The 18,746-nt window shown below is 48.8% G+C and overlaps 1 protein-coding gene across 3 annotated transcripts in view; it reads right to left on the bottom strand.

Annotated features, from left to right (window-relative positions):
* The window catches only part of ZFYVE28 (zinc finger FYVE-type containing 28), a 160,910-nt gene extending 145,475 nt beyond the window's left edge, over nt 1-15,435 (bottom strand). For 2 of the 3 annotated variants that reach the window (XM_069744873.1, XM_069744874.1), the window contains exon 1: nt 15,161-15,423. In XM_069744873.1, the coding sequence (XP_069600974.1) occupies nt 15,161-15,199 (39 nt within the window). In that variant the 5' untranslated portion in view covers nt 15,200-15,423. Of the gene's footprint in view, nt 1-15,160 lie in introns of all 3 variants that reach the window. The other variant, XM_069744875.1, reaches the window with a different exon arrangement.
* Between the last annotated feature and the right edge of the window lie 3,311 nt (nt 15,436-18,746).

The following is an 18,746-nucleotide window of genomic DNA, read 5'->3' as shown; positions in this document are numbered from 1 at the left end:
ATTAAAACCTACTAAGGATTCGCTCGCTTAATTTTAACAGTTTTGCCAAAGATTTTGTTGTGCAGCGACGGTAACTCTCGCCACCCTCCATTATTCACAGCCCACTGTGAAAGGCAGATATAGAAGTCGTCAGTAGGACTTCACTGATGGTTTCAATGCCTGAAATTAAAGGGGTGCCCTGGTTCCTGGATTTCTTTGCATTGCTACGACCATTTGGAGGATTGCACCAAGCGTGCGCGGACCACAGAAGAGGGGCGCGCGGACCACAGAAGAGGGGCGCGCGGACCACAGAAGAGGGGCGCGCGGACCACAGAAGAGGGGCGCGCGGACCACAGAAGAGGGGCGCGCGGACCACAGAAGAGGGGCGCGCGGACCACAGAAGAGGGGCGCGCGGACCACAGAAGAGGGGCGCGCGGACCACAGAAGAGGGGCGCGCGGACCACAGAAGAGGGGCGCGCGGACCACAGAAGAGGGGCGCGCGGACCACAGAAGAGGGGCGCGCGGACCACAGAAGAGGGGCGCGCGGACCACAGAAGAGGGGCGCGCGGACCACAGAAGAGGGGCGCGCGGACCACAGAAGAGGGGCGCGCGGACCACAGAAGAGGGGCGCGCGGACCACAGAAGAGGGGCGCGCGGACCACAGAAGAGGGGCGCGCGGACCACAGAAGAGGGGCGCGCGGACCACAGAAGAGGGGCGCGCGGACCACAGAAGAGGGGCGCGCGGACCACAGAAGAGGGGCGCGCGGACCACAGAAGAGGGGCGCGCGGACCACAGAAGAGGGGCGCGCGGACCACAGAAGAGGGGCGCGCGGACCACAGAAGAGGGGCGCGCGGACCACAGAAGAGGGGCGCGCGGACCACAGAAGAGGGGCGCGCGGACCACAGAAGAGGGGCGCGCGGACCACAGAAGAGGGGCGCGCGGACCACAGAAGAGGGGCGCGCGGACCACAGAAGAGGGGCGCGCGGACCACAGAAGAGGGGCGCGCGGACCACAGAAGAGGGGCGCGCGGACCACAGAAGAGGGGCGCGCGGACCACAGAAGAGGGGCGCGCGGACCACAGAAGAGGGGCGCGCGGACCACAGAAGAGGGGCGCGCGGACCACAGAAGAGGGGCGCGCGGACCACAGAAGAGGGGCGCGCGGACCACAGAAGAGGGGCGCGCGGACCACAGAAGAGGGGCGCGCGGACCACAGAAGAGGGGCGCGCGGACCACAGAAGAGGGGCGCGCGGACCACAGAAGAGGGGCGCGCGGACCACAGAAGAGGGGCGCGCGGACCACAGAAGAGGGGCGCGCGGACCACAGAAGAGGGGCGCGCGGACCACAGAAGAGGGGCGCGCGGACCACAGAAGAGGGGCGCGCGGACCACAGAAGAGGGGCGCGCGGACCACAGAAGAGGGGCGCGCGGACCACAGAAGAGGGGCGCGCGGACCACAGAAGAGGGGCGCGCGGACCACAGAAGAGGGGCGCGCGGACCACAGAAGAGGGGCGCGCGGACCACAGAAGAGGGGCGCGCGGACCACAGAAGAGGGGCGCGCGGACCACAGAAGAGGGGCGCGCGGACCACAGAACTTTACTCCTCAGTGTCACCCCTTCCTGCTGCTGCTGAATCTCTGCCCACAGAGCCAGATTAACATCTCCTCAATGACCCTCCTCCCTGCTGAGATCTGAAGCTGCTCAGTACAAGCTGCAGCTGTCAGACTGAATACACTGCTGGACTCCTAAAAAAAAATAATTCTTATTTTAATATCGGGATTACACAGACATTCTGACAAGGAATTTCAGAGCAAGTACACCAGCATCATCAGGTCTACACTGTGTTCCAAATTATTATGCAAATTGGATTTAAGTGTCATAAAATTTAATTGTTTTGTTTTTCAAATAAACTCGTGGATGGTATTGTGTCTCAGGGCTCAATAGATAACTGAAATCAATCTTAAACACATGTGATAATTAGTTTTCCAGGTGATTCTAATTAAAGGAAAAATACTTAAAAATGATGTTCCACATTATTATGCAGGCCAAAGGTTTCAAGCAATATGAGAAATAAAAAGGATCTCTCTGCTGCTGAAAAGCGTTAAATAGTGCAATGCCTTGGACAAGGTATGAAAAAATACTTCACAAAAACTTTGTGATCATCATACTGTGAAGAGATTTGTGACAAACAGAGCACAGACAGAGTTCATGCAGATAAAGGCATAATGAGGAAGGTTTCTGCCAGACAAATTCATTGGATTAAGGGTACCGTCACATTTAGCGACGCTGCAGCGTCGCTGTTTGGTCGCTGGAGAGCTGTCACACAGACAGCTCTCCAGCAACCAACGATGCCGAAGTCCCCAGGTAACCAGGGTAAACATCGGGTTACTAAGCGCAGGGCCGTGCTTAGTAACCCAATGTTTACCCTGGTTACCATTGTAAAAGTAAAAAAAAAAAAAAAACTACATGCTTACATTCCTGTCGCGTCCCCCGGCGTCAGCTTCCCTGCACTGTGTAAGCGCTGGCCGGAAAGCAGAGCGGTGACGTCACCGCTGTGCTCTGCTTTACGGCCGGCGCTGACACTGGGGGACGCAGGGAAGCTGACGCTGAGGAACGTGACAGGAATGTAAGTAGGTAGTGTTTTTTTATAACTTTTACAATGGTAACCAGGGTAAACATCGGGTTACTAAGCGCGGCCCTGCGCTTAGTAACCCGATGTTTACCCTGGTTACCAGTGAAGACATCGCTGGATCGGCGTCACACACGCCGATTCAGCGATGTCAGCGGGAGATCAGCGACCAAAATGAAGTTCTGGACTTTCCCCAGCGACCAATGATGTCACAGCAGGGGCCTGATCATTGGTCGCTGTCACGCATAACGATTTCGTTAACGATATCGTTATGTGTGACGGTACCTTAAGAGAGCAGCTGCACAAAATACCATTACAAAGCAGCAAACAGTTATTTGAAGCTGCTGGTGCCGCCCTCAAACCTCAAGGTGTAGGATCCTTCAAAGGCTTGCTGTGGTTCATAAACCTTCTATTCAGCCACACTTAACCCCTTAGTGACAGAGCCAATTTGGTACTTAATGACCGAGCCAATTTTTGCAATTCTGACCACTGTCACTTTATGAGGTTATAACTCTGGAACGCTTCAACGGATCCCGCTGATTCTGAGATTGTTTTTTCGTGACATATTGTACTTCATGTTAGTGGTAACATTTCTTCGATATTACTTGCGATTATTTATGAAAAAAACGGAAATATGGCGAAAATTTTTAAAATTTTGCAATTTTCAAACTTTGTATTTTTATGCCCTTAAATTAGAGAGATATGTCATGAAAAATAGTTAATAAATAACATTTCCCACATGTCTACTTTACATCAGCACAATTTTGGAAACTAAATTTTTTTTTGTTAGGGAGTTATAAGGGTTAAAAGTTGACCAGCAATTTCTCATTTTTACAACACCATTTTTTTTTAGGGACCACATCACATTTGAAGTCATTTTGAGGGGTCTATATGATAGAAAATAATGAAGTGTGACACCATTCTAAAAACTACACCCCTCAAGGTTCTCAAACCACATTCAAGAAGTTTATTAACCCTTTACGTGCTTCACAGGAACTGAAACAATGTGGAAGGAAAAAATGAACATTTAACTTTTTTTTGCAAACATCTTAATTCAGAACCATTTTTTTTATTTTCACAAGTGTAAAAACAGAAATGTAACCATAAATGTTGTTATGCAATTTCTCCTGAATACGCCAATACCCCATATGTGGGGGTAAACAACTGTTAGGGTGCACCGCAGAGCTTGGAAGAGAAGGAGCGCCGTTTGACTTTTTCAATGCAGAATTGGCTGGAATTGAGATCGGACGCCATGTCACGTTTGGAGAGCCCCTGATGTGCCTAAACAGTGGAAACCCCCCACAAGTGACACCATTTTGGAAACTAGACCCCTTAAGGAACTTATCTAGATGTGTGGTGAGCACTTTGAACCCCCAAGTGCTTCACAGAAGTTTATAACGTAGAGCCGTGAAAATAAAAAAAAAATCGCTTTTGTTTACACAAAAATGATCTTTTCGCCCACAAATTCTTATTTTCACAAGGGTAACAGGAGAAATTAGACCACAAAAGTTGTTGTGCGATTTCTCCTGAATACGTCGATACCCCATATGTGAGGGTAAACCACTGTTCGGGCGCATGGCAGAGCTTGGAAGTGAAGGAGCGCCGTTTTACTTTTTCAATGTAGAATTGGCTGGAATTGAGATTGGACGCCATGTCGCGTTTGGAGAGCCCCTGATGTGCCTAAACAGTAGAAACCCCCCACAAGTGACCCCATTTTGGAAACTAGACCCCTTAAGGAACTTATCTAGATGTGTGGTGAGAACTTTGAATGCCCAAGTGCTTCACAGAAGTTTATAATGCAGAGTCGTGAAAATAAAAAATATTTTTTTTTTCCACAAAAAAGATTTTTTATCCCCCAAGTTTTTATTTTGACAAGGGTAACAAGAGAAATTGGACCCCAAAAGTTGTTGTCCAATTTGTCCTGAGTATGCTGGTACCCCATATGTGGGGGTAAACCACTGTTTGGGCGCACGGCAGAGCACGGAAGGGAAGGAGCGCCTTTTTGGAATGCAGACTTTGATAGAATGGTCTGTGGGCATTATGTTGCGATTGCAGAGCCCCTGATGTACCTAAACTGTAGTAACCCCCCACAAGTGACCCCATTTTGGAAACTAGACCCCCCAAGGAACTTATCTAGATGTGTGGTGAGAACTTTGAATGCCCAAGTGCTTCACAGAAGTTTAGAATGCAGAGTCGTGAAAATAAAAAATATTTTTTTTTTTCACAAAAAAGATTGTAGCCCCCAAGTTTTTATTTTCACAAGGGTAACATGATAAATTGGACCACTAAAGTTGTTGTCCAATTTATCCTGAGTATGCTGATGCCCCATATGTGGGGGTAAACCACTGTTTGGGCGCACGGCAGAGCTCGGAAGGGAAGGAGCGCCGTTTTGGAATGCAGACTTAGATAGAATGGTCTGTGGGCGTTATGTTGCGTTTGCAGAGCCCCTGATGTACCTAAACAGTAGTAACCCCCCACAAGTGACCCCGTTTTGGAAACTAGACCCCCCAAGGAACTTATATAGATGTGTGGTGAGAACTTTGAATGCCCAAGTGCTTCACAGAAGTTTAGAATGCAGAGTCATAAAAAAAATATATATATATTTTTCCACAAAAAGGATTTTGTAGCCCCCAAGTTTTTATTTTCACAAGGGTAACAAGAGAAATTGGACCCCAGAAGTGGTTGTTCAATTTATCCCGAGTATGCTGATGCCCCATATGTGGGGGTAACCCACTGTTTGGGCGCACGGCAGAGCTCAGAAGGGAGGGAGCACCATTTGACTTTTTGAGCGCAAAATTGGCTATCGTGTTTGGAGACCCCCTGATGTACCTAAACAGTGGAAACCCCCCCAATTCTAGCTCCAACCCTAACCCCAACACACCCCTAACCCTAATCCCAAGCTGATCCATAATCCTAATCACTAACCCTAACCATAATCACAACCCTTACCCCAAAACAACCCTAATGTCAACCCTAATCATAACCCTAATCAAAACCCTAAATCCAACACACCCCTAATCCTAATCTCAACCCTAACCTCAAACCTAACCCTAATCCCAATACACCCCTAATCACAACCCTAACCTTAACCCTAATCCTAAACCTAACCCTAATCCCAAGCATAACCCTAATGCCAACCCTAACCCTAATACCAACTCTAATCCAAGCCCTAACCCTAATCCCAGCTCTAACCCTAACTTTAGCCCCAACCCTAACCCTAAGGCTACTTTCACACTTGCGTCGTTTGGCATCCGTCGCAATCCGTCGTTTTGGACAAGAAACGGATCCTGCAAATGTGCCAGCAGGATGCGTTTTTTGCCCATAGACTTGTATTGCCGACGGATCGTGACGGATGGCCACACGTCGCGTCTGTCGTGCACTGGATCAGTTGTGTTTTGGCGGACCGTCAGCACACAAAAAACGTTCAATGTAACATTTTTTTGTACGTCGCATCCGCCATTTCTGACCGCGCATGCGTGGCCGTAACTCCGCCCCCTCCTCCCCAGGACATAGATTGGGCAGCGGATGCGTTGAAAAACTACATCCGCTGCCCACGTTGTGCACAATTTTCACAACGTGTGTCGGTATGTCGGGCCGATGCATTGCGACGGCCCCGTACCGACGTAAGTGTGAAAGAAGCCTAACCCTAAATTTAGCCCCAACCCTAAACCTAAATTTAGCCCCAACCCTAGCCCTAAATTTAGCCCTAACCCTAATCCTAGCCCTAACCCTACCCCTGACCCTACCCCTGACCCTAACCCTACTCCTAACCCTAATTTTAACCCCAACTGCTCTTCTCCTGCCGGCCGGCAGATGGAGACAGATGGCGGGCGCACTGCGCATGCGCCCGCCATTTTCTTTTGCCGGCGGCCAGGAGGAGCAGCAGGAGGACCCAGGGACACAGGTGAGTATGGCAGGGTCCCCGAATCCCCCTATTTCTCTGTCCTCTGATGTGCGATCACATCAGAGGACAGAGAATTACACTTTGACTTTTTTTTTTTTTTTTGCGGTCGCCGGTAAACAGTTAATTACCGGCGATCGCAAAACAGGGGTCGGTAAAACCGACCCCGATCATGCTCTTTGGGGTCTCGGCTACCCCCGGCAGCCGAGACCCCAAAGATTCTCACGGGGCCGGCCGGCGGGCGCACTGCGCATGCGCCCGCCATTTTGAAGATGGCGGCGCCCACCGGGAGCCACGAGGAGCATCGGGGGAGATAGGTAAGTATTGGGGGGCCACCTGGGACCCCTTTTCTCTGTCCTCCGATGTGCGATCACATCGGAGGACAGAGAAATTAAAAAGAGATTGCGTTTTTTTTTTTTTGTGATCGCCGGTAAACGGTTAATTTCCGGCGATCGCAAATGCGGGGTGGGTTAAAAAAACCCCGAATCATGTTCTCTGGGGTCTCGGCTACCCCCGGCAGCCGAGACCCGGGAGAAAATGTGACTCTGGGGGGCGCTATTTACTTTTTCCACAGCGCCGTTAATTAACGGCGCTGTGGTTTAAGTACCCTTAGCGGCCGCCGTTAAAAGGCGTATCGGCGGTCGCTAAGGGGTTAAACAGTGTTCACGAGCAGAAACGGTTGCAGTGGGCCCAGACATACATGAAGACTAATTTTCAAACAGTCTTGTTTACTGATGAGTGTCGAGCAACCCTGGATGGTCCAGATGGATGGAATACAGCAGCTCTGGGAAGCTATTCTGACTTCATGCAAAGACGTACAAGCAGAAATCTCAAGAATGCAAGAATTGTGCAGGTGACATCAAAGAAGGCTCCTATGTTATCATGTAACTTGGCCTGTTAGGGTACCGTCACACTATACGATTTACCTACGATCACGACCAGCGATATGACCTGGCCGTGATCGTAGGTAAATCGTAGTGTGGTCACTGGGGAGCTGTCACACAGACAGCTCTCCAGCGACCAACGATGACGAGGTCCCTGAGTAACCAGGGTAAACATCGGGTAACTAAGCGCAGGACCGCGCTTAGTTACCCGATGTTTACCCTGGTTACAAGCGTAAAACTAAAAAAAAAAACAAACAGCACATACTTACATTCTGGTGTCCGTCAGGTCCCTTGCCGTCTGCTTCCCGCACTCACTGACTGCCGGCCGTAAAGTGAAAGTGAAAGCACAGCCGCTGTGCTCTGCTTTCACTTTACGGCCGGCAGTCAAAGTGCGGGAAGCAGACGGCAAGGGACCTGACGGACACCAGAATGTAAGTATGTGCTGTTTGTTTTTTTTTAGTTTTACGCTTGTAACCAGGGTAAACATCGGGTTACTAAGCGCGGTCCTGCGCTTAGTTACCCGATGTTTACCCTGGTTACAAGCGAACGCATCGCTAGATCGGTGTCACACACACCGATCTAGCGATGACAGCGGGAGATCCAGCGATGAAAGAAAGTTCCATACGATCTGCTACGACGTACGATTCTCAGCAGGATCCCTGATCGCTGCTGCGTGTCAGACACAGCGATATCGTAACGATATCGCTGGAACGTCACGAATCGTACCGTCGTAGCGATCGAAATGGTATAGTGTGACGGTACCCTAAGGAGGTTTTGGAGTTAAATAGCTTTTTTGTTCAGTGAATGTGACCTCCTAATGCTGCAAATTCCACAAATGAGCATTTTCAGTTCTTTAAAACATATCAAATGTTTAGAAATTCTACTGTGCCTAATAATTTCAGTGCATTTTGAGTTTTTATTCATTTTGGAGATTATGCTGTTATCATTGGGAGGTTTCTTCAATAACATTCGATGTATAATCTAACGGGTGATGACTTATTAGACTGACTGTCATTTGCACCAACCATTTAGGAAAATCCGAGAAAAATGTCATCTGCATAATAATTTGGAACACCGTGTAAGCAGTCTATTTAATAGAATAGATTGGCATTCATGTGTTTTCAAGCTATAATTGATAAATTCGGCTATTGAAATGCTCGGCACGTCCCCGCAGGCTGTCGTCAGAACCTCGGGCTTGTGTAATGCGGTCCCCTAATATCATACTTACACTGAGGCTTCACTTTACAGGAATGAGATCAGAGCGGCGCGGCATAGGCGACCGGGCAGAACAGAGCTCAGATTCCTTGGCACCGAAAGCAATGATCTCACAACGAACAACAGGTCACTGCAGAATAATGTGCCGGCGGAGCGTAATAACACCTGATCTACAGAAGTGGGTTAGCCGAGCTTCTGGGCACAGGTAATGATAGCGATGGAGGACTGGTGGGGGGGGCGACCGCGGCGGAACGTGACAAGTACGGGATTATATGTGCCCTACATTTCACCAGGCGCCCTCCAGAGAGGAACGTCCCCAAGTAGCCGGCATCTAAATATAACTACTAGATCCATCATCCGCCGGTCACAGGAGGTCGGAGAAGCACCCAAATATATCCACGAAGGAAAAAATAAATGAAATAAATAAATAAAAAAATAAAAAAAACTCACGGATTTTACACAAGTCTCCAGAAAAGAAAGTATCTACAGTTGCAAAGAGGGCAGAGAAAACAATAGTACAGGTAAGGAGGAAAGCACATGAAGAGGAAATCCGTGCAGGATAGAAGCTGTGCTGATTTATGAGCCCACATCCAGCCTATATTACTGAGAGAGACGCTCCCACAAGAGAAAGATCTGAAACTAAGATCAGGGCACAAGCTGCAAATCAGACGTCTGAGAGGACGAAAGAATACAAACTACAGACTAAAAAAATGAGTGCAACTTTATTGACAAAAGGAATGTATGAGTTAAAGGGAAGGGGTCCTCTGTTAAGGGTCCATATCTCTTACAGAGTCTCCCTTTGTGGAGGACCCAAGCTGATTATTCTGAATGGACACTTTATTTTCCCTGCGGGGGGCGCTGCAGAGAGCTTAAACACTTAAGTTTCCCCACAGATTACAAATGATCCTTGGGGGGGAGGGGGGGTGTCACTGAACACTTTGAGATCTGCCCAATGTTAGGACTGTAGAACGCCTTTAATAGAGCTGCACAGGGCTCAGAGACTGTCACCTATCCCCTTGTTCTGCCGCAGAGGCTTATGTTATAGCAGAGCAGATAACATGGTCTCCGATTACACGCGCAATGCTATGCTATGTATGCGCATATTGGGAGGGGGAGGAAGAGATCACTGAACACGCCGAAAATACAGGTGAGACTCTGCTGTAAACTCTGCCCAAAACAAACCTGCAGCATCGTGAAATCCATTTTTTTTTTCCATTTACAGCTCGTTGCCTTAGATACCGACCACCGCTGCTAAATAGCAAAACAAGCTCTATTCTATTGATGTGAAGCTGAGCTGGGTCACTGGGGCGCACCGTTACCTCCTACTGCCAACCAGCTTCAGAGCAGGGCGTCCAAGCTAAAAGGCAGCGGTGGTCGGTCTCCTAGGCAACAAGCTGGAACCAAAACTGCTAATATGTCAGAGAATCTTTCCTGCCAGAGTATCAGATGCTAAACACAAATGAACCTCGGCTCAAGGTCGGCTGCGAGTGTGATCACTGAATCCAATCCCAGGTGTGAAGAAGATGAGAACTTCACTTCTCCATTGTGTAAGTAGCCATGAAAAAAATAAGAAACGCGAGTCAGCACGACACGGCTCCGTAGTGTAACATCGCACACGGGCGACCCGATACTCATCTACGATACACGCTGGCTACTCGCCACTGTGAGAGAACGCCAAAGATGTGCGGCCCCCCGCAGGGGCGAAGAACGGGACCCAGAACACGACACTACAAAGTACACAGTGACTGCAGAATAGTGAGTGCAGCTCTGGGGTATAGTACAGGATATAACTCAGGATCAGTAATGTAATGTATGTACACAGTGACTGCACCAGCAGAATAGTGAGTGCAGCTCTGGGGTATAATACAGGATGTAACTCAGGATCAGTAATGTAATGTATGTACACAGTGACTGCACCAGCAGAATAGTGAGCGCAGCTCTGGAGTATAATACAGGATGTAACTCAGGATCAGTAATGTAATGTATGTACACAGTGACTGCACCAGCAGAATAGTGAGTGCAGCTCTGGGGTATAATACAGGATGTAACTCAGGATCAGTAATGAAATGTATGTACACAGTGACTCCACCAGCAGAATAGAGAGTGCAGCTCTGGGGTATAATACAGGATGTAACTCAGGATCAGTAATGTAATGTATGTACACAGTGACTGCACCAGCAGAATAGTGAGCGCAGCTCTGGAGTATAATACAGGATGTAACTCAGGATCAGTAATGTAATGTATGTACACAGTAACTGCACCAGCAGAATAGTGAGTGCAGCTCTGGGGTATAATACAGGATGTAACTCAGGATCAGTAATGAAATGTATGTACACAGTGACTGCACCAGCAGAATAGTGAGTGAAGCTCTGGGGTATATTACAGGAGGTAACTCAGGATCAGTAATGTAATGTATGTACAGAGTGACTGTACCAGCAGAATAGTGAGTGCAGCTCTGGAGTATAATACAGGATGTAACTCAGGATCAGTAATGAAATGTATGTACACAGTGACTGCACCAGCAGAATAGTGAGTGCAGCTCTGGAGTATAATACAGGATGTAACTCAGGATCAGTAATGTAATGTATGTACACAGTGACTGCACCAGCAGAATAGTGAGTGCAGCTCAGGAGTATAATACAGGATGCAACTCTGGATCAGTAATGTAATGTACACAGTGACTGCACCAGCAGAATAGTGAGCGCAGCTCTGGAGTATAATACAGGATGTAACTCAGGATCAGTAATGTAATGTATGTACACAGTGACTGCACCAGCAGAATAGTGAGTGCAGCTGTGGGGTATAATACAGGATGTAACTCAGGATCAGTAATGTAATGTACACAGTGACTGCACCAGCAGAATAGTGAGTGCAGCTCTGGGGTATAATACAGGTTGTAACTCAGGATCAGTAATGTAATGTATGTACAGAGTGACTGCACCAGCAGAATAGTGAGTGCAGCTCTGGAATATAATACAGGATGTAACTCAGGATCAGTAATGTATGTACACAGTGACTGCACCAGCAGAATAGTGAGTGCAGCTCTGGGGTATAATACAGGAGGTAACTCAGGAACAGTAATGTAATGTATGTACACAGTGACAGCACCAGCAGAATAGCGAGTGCAGCTCTGGGGTATAATACAGGATGTAACTCGGGATCAGTAATGTATGTACACAGTGACTGCACCAGCAGAATAGTGAGTGCAGCTCTGGGGTATAACACAGGAGGTAGTTCAGGATCAGTAATGAAACGTATGTACACAGTGACTGCACAAGCAGAATAGTGAGTGCAGCTCTGGGGTATAATACAGGATGTAACTCAGGATCAGTAATGAAATGTATGTACACAGTGACTGCACCAGCAGAATAGTGAGTGCAGCTCTGGGGTATAATACAGGATGTAACTCAGGATCAGTAATGAAATGTATGTACACAGTGACTGCACCAGCAGAATAGTGAGTGCAGCTCAGGAGTATAATACAGGATGCAACTCTGGATCAGTAATGTAATGTACACAGTGACTGCACCAGCAGAATAGTGAGTGAAGCTCTGGGGTATATTACAGGAGGTAACTCAGGATCAGTAATGTAATGTATGTACACAGTGACTGCACCAGCAGAATAGTGAGTGCAGCTCTGGGGTATAATACAGGAGGTAACTCAGGAACAGTAATGTAATATATGTACACAGTGACAGCACAAGCAGAATAGTGAGTGCAGCTCTGGGGTATAATACAGGATGTAACTCAGGATCAGTAATGTAATGTATGTACACAGTGACTGCACTAGCAGAATAGTGAGTGCAGCTCTGGAGTATAATACAGGACATAACTCAGGATCAGTAATGTAATGTATGTACACAGTGACTGCACCAGCAGAATAGTGAGTGCAGCTCTGGAGTATAATGAGGAGGTAGCTCAGTTTCAGTAATGAAATGTATGTACACAGTGACTGCACCAGCAGAATAGTGAGTGCAGCTCTGGGGTATAATACAGGATGTAACTCAGGATCAGTAATGAAATGTATGTACACAGTGACTGCACCAGCAGAATATTGAGTGCAGCTCAGGAGTATAATACAGGATGCAACTCTGGATCAGTAATGTAATGTACACAGTGACTGCACCAGCAGAATAGTGAATGCAGCTCTGGGGTATAATACAGGATGTAACTCAGGATCAGTAATGTATGTACCCAGTGACTGCACCAGCAGAATAGTGAGTGCAGCTCTGGGGTATATTACAGGATGTAACTCAGGATCAGTAATGTAATGTATGTACACAGTGACTGCCCCAGCAGAATAGTGAGTGCAGCTCTGGGGTATAATACATGATGTAACTCAGGTCAGTAATGTAATGTATGTACACAGTGATTGCAGCTCTTGTGAATAATACAGGATCAGTAATGTATGTGCATTGTCTGTACCAGCAGAATAGTGAGTGCAGCTCTGGAGTATAATGCAGGAGGTAGCTCAGGATCAGTAGTGTAATGTATGTACACAGTGACTGCACAAGCAGAATAGTGAGTGCAGCTCTGGTGTATAATACATGATGTAACTCAGGTCAGTAATGTAATGTAATGTATGTACACAGTGACTGCACCATAATAGTGAGTGCAGCTCTGGGGTATAACACAGGATGTAAGTCAGGATCAGTAATGTAATGTATGTACACAGTGACTGCACCAGCAGAATAGTGAGTGCAGCTCTGGAGTATAATACAGGATGTAATTCAGGATCAGTAATGTAATGTATGTAGACAGTGACTGCACCAGCAGAATAGTGAGAGCAGCTCTGGAGTATTATACAGGATGTAACTCAGGGTCAGTAATGTAATGTATGTACACAGTGACTGCACTAGCAGAATAGTCAGTGCAGCTCTGGAGTATAATACAGGATGTAACTCAGGGTCAGTAGTGTAATGTATGTACACAGTGATTGCAGCTCTTGGGAATAATACAGGATATGTATGTGCACTGTCTGTACCGGCAGACCAGTGAGTGCAGCTCCTCTGGGGTATAATACAGGATGGAACTCAGGGTCAGTACAGGAGCAGTAATGTAATTTATTTACACAGTGACTGCACCAGCAGAATAGTGAGTGCAGCTCTGGGGTATAATACAGGATGTAACTCGGGATCAGTAATGTATTTACACAGTGACTGCACCAACAGAATAGTGAGTGCAGCTCTGGGGTATAATACAGGATGTAACTCAGGATCAGTAATGTAATGTATGTACACAGTGACTGCACCAGCAAAATAGTGAGTGCAGCTCTGGGGTATAATACAGGAGGTAACTCAGGATCAGTAATGTAATGTATGTACACAGTGACTGCACCAGCAGAATAGTGAGCGCAGCTCTGGGGTATAATACAGGATGTAACTCAGGATCAGTAATGTAATGTATGTACACAGTGACTGCACCAGCAGAATAGTGAGCGCAGCTCTGGGGTATAATACAGGATGTAACTCAGGATCAGTAATGTATGTACACTGTCTGTACCGGCAGAACAGTGAGTGCAGCTCTGGAGTATAATACAGGAGATAAGTCAGGGTCAGTAATGTTTGTACACAGTGACTGCACCAGCAGAATAGTGAGTGCAGCTCTGGAGTATATTACAGGAGATAACTCAGGGTCAGTAATGTATGTACACAGTGACTGCACCAGCAGAATAGTGAGTGCAGCTCTGGAGAATAATACAGGATGTAACTCAGGGTCAGTAATGTATGTACACAGTGACTGCACCAGCAGAATAGTGAGTGCAGCTCTGGGGTATAATACAGGAGGTAACTCAGGATCAGTAATGTAATGTATGTACACAGTGACTGCACCAGCAGAATAGTGAGTGCAGCTCTGGAGTATAATGCAGGATGTAACTCAGGATCAGTAATGTATGTACACAGTGACTGCACCAGCAGAATAGTGAGCGCAGCTCTGGGGTATAATACAGGATGTAACTCAGGATCAGTAATGTAATGTATGTACACAGTGACTGCACCAGCAGAATAGTGAGCGCAGCTCTGGGGTATAATACAGGATGTAACTCAGGATCAGTAATGTATGTACACTGTCTGTACCGGCAGAACAGTGAGTGCAGCTCTGGAGTATAATACAGGAGATAAGTCAGGGTCAGTAATGTATGTACACAGTGACTGCACCAGCAGAATAGTGAGTGCAGCTCTGGAGTATAATACAGGAGATAAGTCAGGGTCAGTAATGTATGTACACAGTGACTGCACCAGCAGAATAGTGAGTGCAGCTCTGGAGTATAATACAGGATGTAACTCAGGGTCAGTAATGTATGTACACAGTGACTGCAGCTCTGGGGAATAATACAGGCTCAGTAATGTATGTGCATTGTCTGCACCGGCAGCACAGTGAGTGCAGCTCTGGGGCACAGCCCAGGTATGTGCCGTCTCCCCCGGTGTGGCTGCTCTGGTCGCTGCTGCTTGTCTACACAGGCGCTGCACATTCTGGGACACGAGATGAAGGAGCTCCCTGACAGCACCTGACGGGGCCCCAGGGGCCAGTCCTGCCCGCAGCAGCTCAGCTCCTACCTTGGGTTTGTACAGCCACTTTCTGAACCTGTTCATCATTCCTCCGAGGCTGCGCGGCTGCTGGCTGTCACTGCTCCCCCGGGGATTGTCCCCTTCTCCGGCCGGCGGGTCCTAGTGCTCCTGTGAGAGTCCGGGCGTCAGTCACCCCAGCCCCGGGACCAGAGCCGAGGCCGGCCGTGCGCTGTATACCGAGCAGCAGTGAGGGCTCCGCTGCTGACAACCCCAACACAGTCACCATCCCAAGCGAGCAGCGCCACTCTGACACGTCCGCGCATGCGCGCCGGCTAGCTCCAGCCAAAGCACCTAGCATCGCTCCGCCCCAAGCCGCGTCCCAGCAACCAATCAGCAGAAGTAGGCGGAGACATACATTTTAATTACCTCTGCCCAGTGCGGTTTTCTTGGTCGCCATTTTTGAACCGGGCAGACGTTACGTTACATGACTAAAATGGAAAAAGTAGCGTTTTGTCACGTGATGAAAATAAAAATGTAAGCTGTGAAAGATAAACACCTTGGACCAAAGTACAAAAAATACATTATGCCCAAACTGCATCCAGAGTTGTTCTCTTCAGGTAGAGAGATAGTGCAGTAAGGAAACGCTGAAGTGTTTTGCCCGATTCAAATATGGCCGCCGTAGACGCAAGGGTGGAGACTAATACGCCCCTCCCACCCGCTGAATCCATATGTATATAAACACTGCCCCCATGAGATGCTCAGACTGGGACGTGGAGATGTTTCCCATAAGATGACGTGCGGCTGAGCTGGAAATAGAAGTCATTATCATCTCTGTGTAGGAGAAAGAAAGGCGCCATCCTCAGTGACAGCTAGAAAGAAAGGCGCCATTCTCAGTGACAGCGAGAAAAAAAGGCGCCATCCTCAGTGACAGCTAGAAAGAAAGGCGCCATCCTCAGTGACTGCGAGAAAGAAAGGCGCCATCCTCAGTGACTGCGAGAAAGAAAGGCGCCATCCTCAGTAACTGCGAGAAAGAAAAGCGCCATCCTCAGTGACAGCGAGAAAAAAAGGCGCCATCCTCAGTGACAGCTAGAAAGAAAGGCGCCATCCTCAGTGACTGCGAGAAAGAAAGGCGCCATCCTCAGTGACAGCGAGAAAGAAAGGAGCCATCCTCAGTGACAGCGAGAAAGAAAGGCGCCGTCCTCAGTGACTGCGAGAAAGAAAGGCGCCATCCTCAGTGACAGCGAGAAAGAAAGGAGCCCTCAGTGACAGCTAGAAAGAAAGGAGCCATCCTCAGTGACAGCTAGAAAGAAAGGCGCCGTCCTCAGTGACTGCGAGAAAGAAAGGCGCCGTCCTCAGTGACTGCGAGAAAGAAAGGCGCCCTCAGTGACAGCTAGAAAGAAAGGAGCCATCCTCAGTGATTGCGAGAAAGAAAGGCGCCATCCTCAGTGACAGCTAGAAAGAAAGGCGCCGTCCTCAGTGACTGCGAGAAAGAAAGGCGCCGTCCTCAGTGACTGCGAGAAAGAAAGGCGCCATCCTCAGTGACAGCTAGAAAGAAAGGAGCCATCCTCAGTGACAGCTAGAAAGAAAGGAGCCATCCTCAGTAACTGCGAGAAAGAAAAGCGCCATCCTCAGTGACTGCGAGAAAGAAAGGCGCCATCCTCAGTGACAGCGAGAAAGAAAGGCGCCATCCTCAGTGACAGCGAGAAAGAAAGGCGCCATCCTCAGTAACTGCGAGAAAGAAAAGCGCCATCCTCAGTGACAGCGAGAAAGAAAGGCGCCATCCTCAGTGACAGCTAGAAAGAAAGGCGCCATCCTCAGTAACTGCGAGAAAGAAAAGCGCCATCCTCAGTGACAGCGAGAAAAAAAGGCGCCATCCTCAGTGACAGCGAGAAAGAAAGGCGCCATCCTCAGTGACAGCGAGAAAGAAAGGCGCCATCCTCAGTGACGGCTAGAAAGAAAGGCGCCATCCTCAGTGACGGCTAGAAAGAAAGGCGTCATCCTCAGTGACGGCGGGAAAGAAAGGCGCCATCCTCAGTGACAGCGAGAAAGAAAGGCGCCATCCTCAGTGACAGCGTGAAAGAAAGGCGCCATCCTGTGACAGCGACAAAGAAAGGCGCCATCCTCAGTGACAGCTAGAAAGAAAGGCGCCATCCTCAGTGACAGCTAGTAAGAAAGGCGCCATCCTCAGTGACAGCGAGAAAGAAAGGCGCCATCCTCAGTGACAGCGAGAAAGAAAGGCGCCATTCTCAGTGACAGCGAGAAAGAAAGGCGCCATCCTCAGTGACAGCTAGAAAGAAAGGCGCCATCCTCAGTGACGGTGAGAAAGAAAGGCGCCATCCTCAGTGACGGCGAGAAAGAAAGGCGCCATCCTCAGTGACGGTGAGAAAGAAAGGCGCCATCCTCAGTGACGGCGAGAAAGAAAGGCGCCATCCTCAGTGACAGCGAGAAAGAAAGGCGCCATCCTCAGTGACAGCGAGAAAGAAAGGCGCCATCCTCAGTGACAGCGACAAAGAAAGGCGCCATCCTCAGTGACAGTGAGAAAGTAAGGTGCCATCCTCAGTGACAGTGACAAAGAAAGGAGCCATCCTCAGTGACAGCGAGAAAGAAAGGCGCCATCCTCAGTGACAGCGAGAAAGAAAGGCGCCATCCTCAGTGACAGCGAGAAAGAAAGGCGCCATCCTCAGTGACAGCGACAAAGAAAGGCGCCATCCTCAGTGACAGTGAGAAAGTAAGGTGCCATCCTCAGTGACAGTGACAAAGAAAGGCGCCGTCCTCAGTGACAGCGAGAAAGAAAGGCGCCATCCTCAGTGACAGCGAGAAAGAAAGGTGCCATCCTCAGTGACAGCGAGAAATAAAGGCGCCATCCTCAGTTACAGTGACAAAGAAAGACGCCATCCTCAGTTACAGTGGGAAAGAAAGGCGCCATCCTCAGTTACAGTGGGAAAGAAAGGCGCCATCCACAGTGACAGCGACAAAGAAAGGCGCCATCCTCAGTGACAGCTAGAAAGAAAGGCGCCATCCTCAGTGACAGCGACAAAGAAAGGCGCCATCCTCAGTGACAGCGAGAAAGAAAGGCGCCATTCTCAGTGACAGCGAGAAAGAAAGGCGCCATCCTCAGTGACAGCTAGAAAGAAAGGCGCCATCCTCAGTGACGGTGAGAAAGAAAGGCGCCATCCTCAGTGACGGCGAGAAAGAAAGGCGCCATCCTCAGTGACAGCGAGAAAGAAAGGCGCCATCCTCAGTGACAGCTAGAAAGAAAGAAGCTATCCTCAGTGACAGCGAGAAAGAAAGGCGCCATCCTCAGTGACAGCGAGAAAGAAAGGCGCCATCCTCAGTGACAGCTAGAAAGAAAGGCGCCATCCTCAGTGACAGCGAGAAAAAAAGGCGCCATCCTCAGTGACAGCGAGAAAGAAAGGAGCCATCCTCAGTGACAGCGAGAAAGAAAGGCGCCGTCCTCAGTGACTGCGAGAAAGAAAGGCGCCATCCTCAGTGACAGCGAGAAAGAAAGGCGCCCTCAGTGACAGCTAGAAAGAAAGGAGCCATCCTCAGTGACAGCTAGAAAGAAAGGCGCCGTCCTCAGTGACTGCGAGAAAGAAAGGCGCCGTCCTCAGTGACTGCGAGAAAGAAAGGCGCC

The sequence above is a fragment of the Ranitomeya imitator genome, chromosome 1, assembly GCF_032444005.1.
Source record: "Ranitomeya imitator isolate aRanImi1 chromosome 1, aRanImi1.pri, whole genome shotgun sequence".
Classification (NCBI taxonomy): domain Eukaryota; kingdom Metazoa; phylum Chordata; class Amphibia; order Anura; family Dendrobatidae; genus Ranitomeya; species Ranitomeya imitator.
The sequence above is the reverse complement of the archived record's forward strand: the minus strand, read 5'-3'. Positions and strand labels throughout refer to the sequence as shown.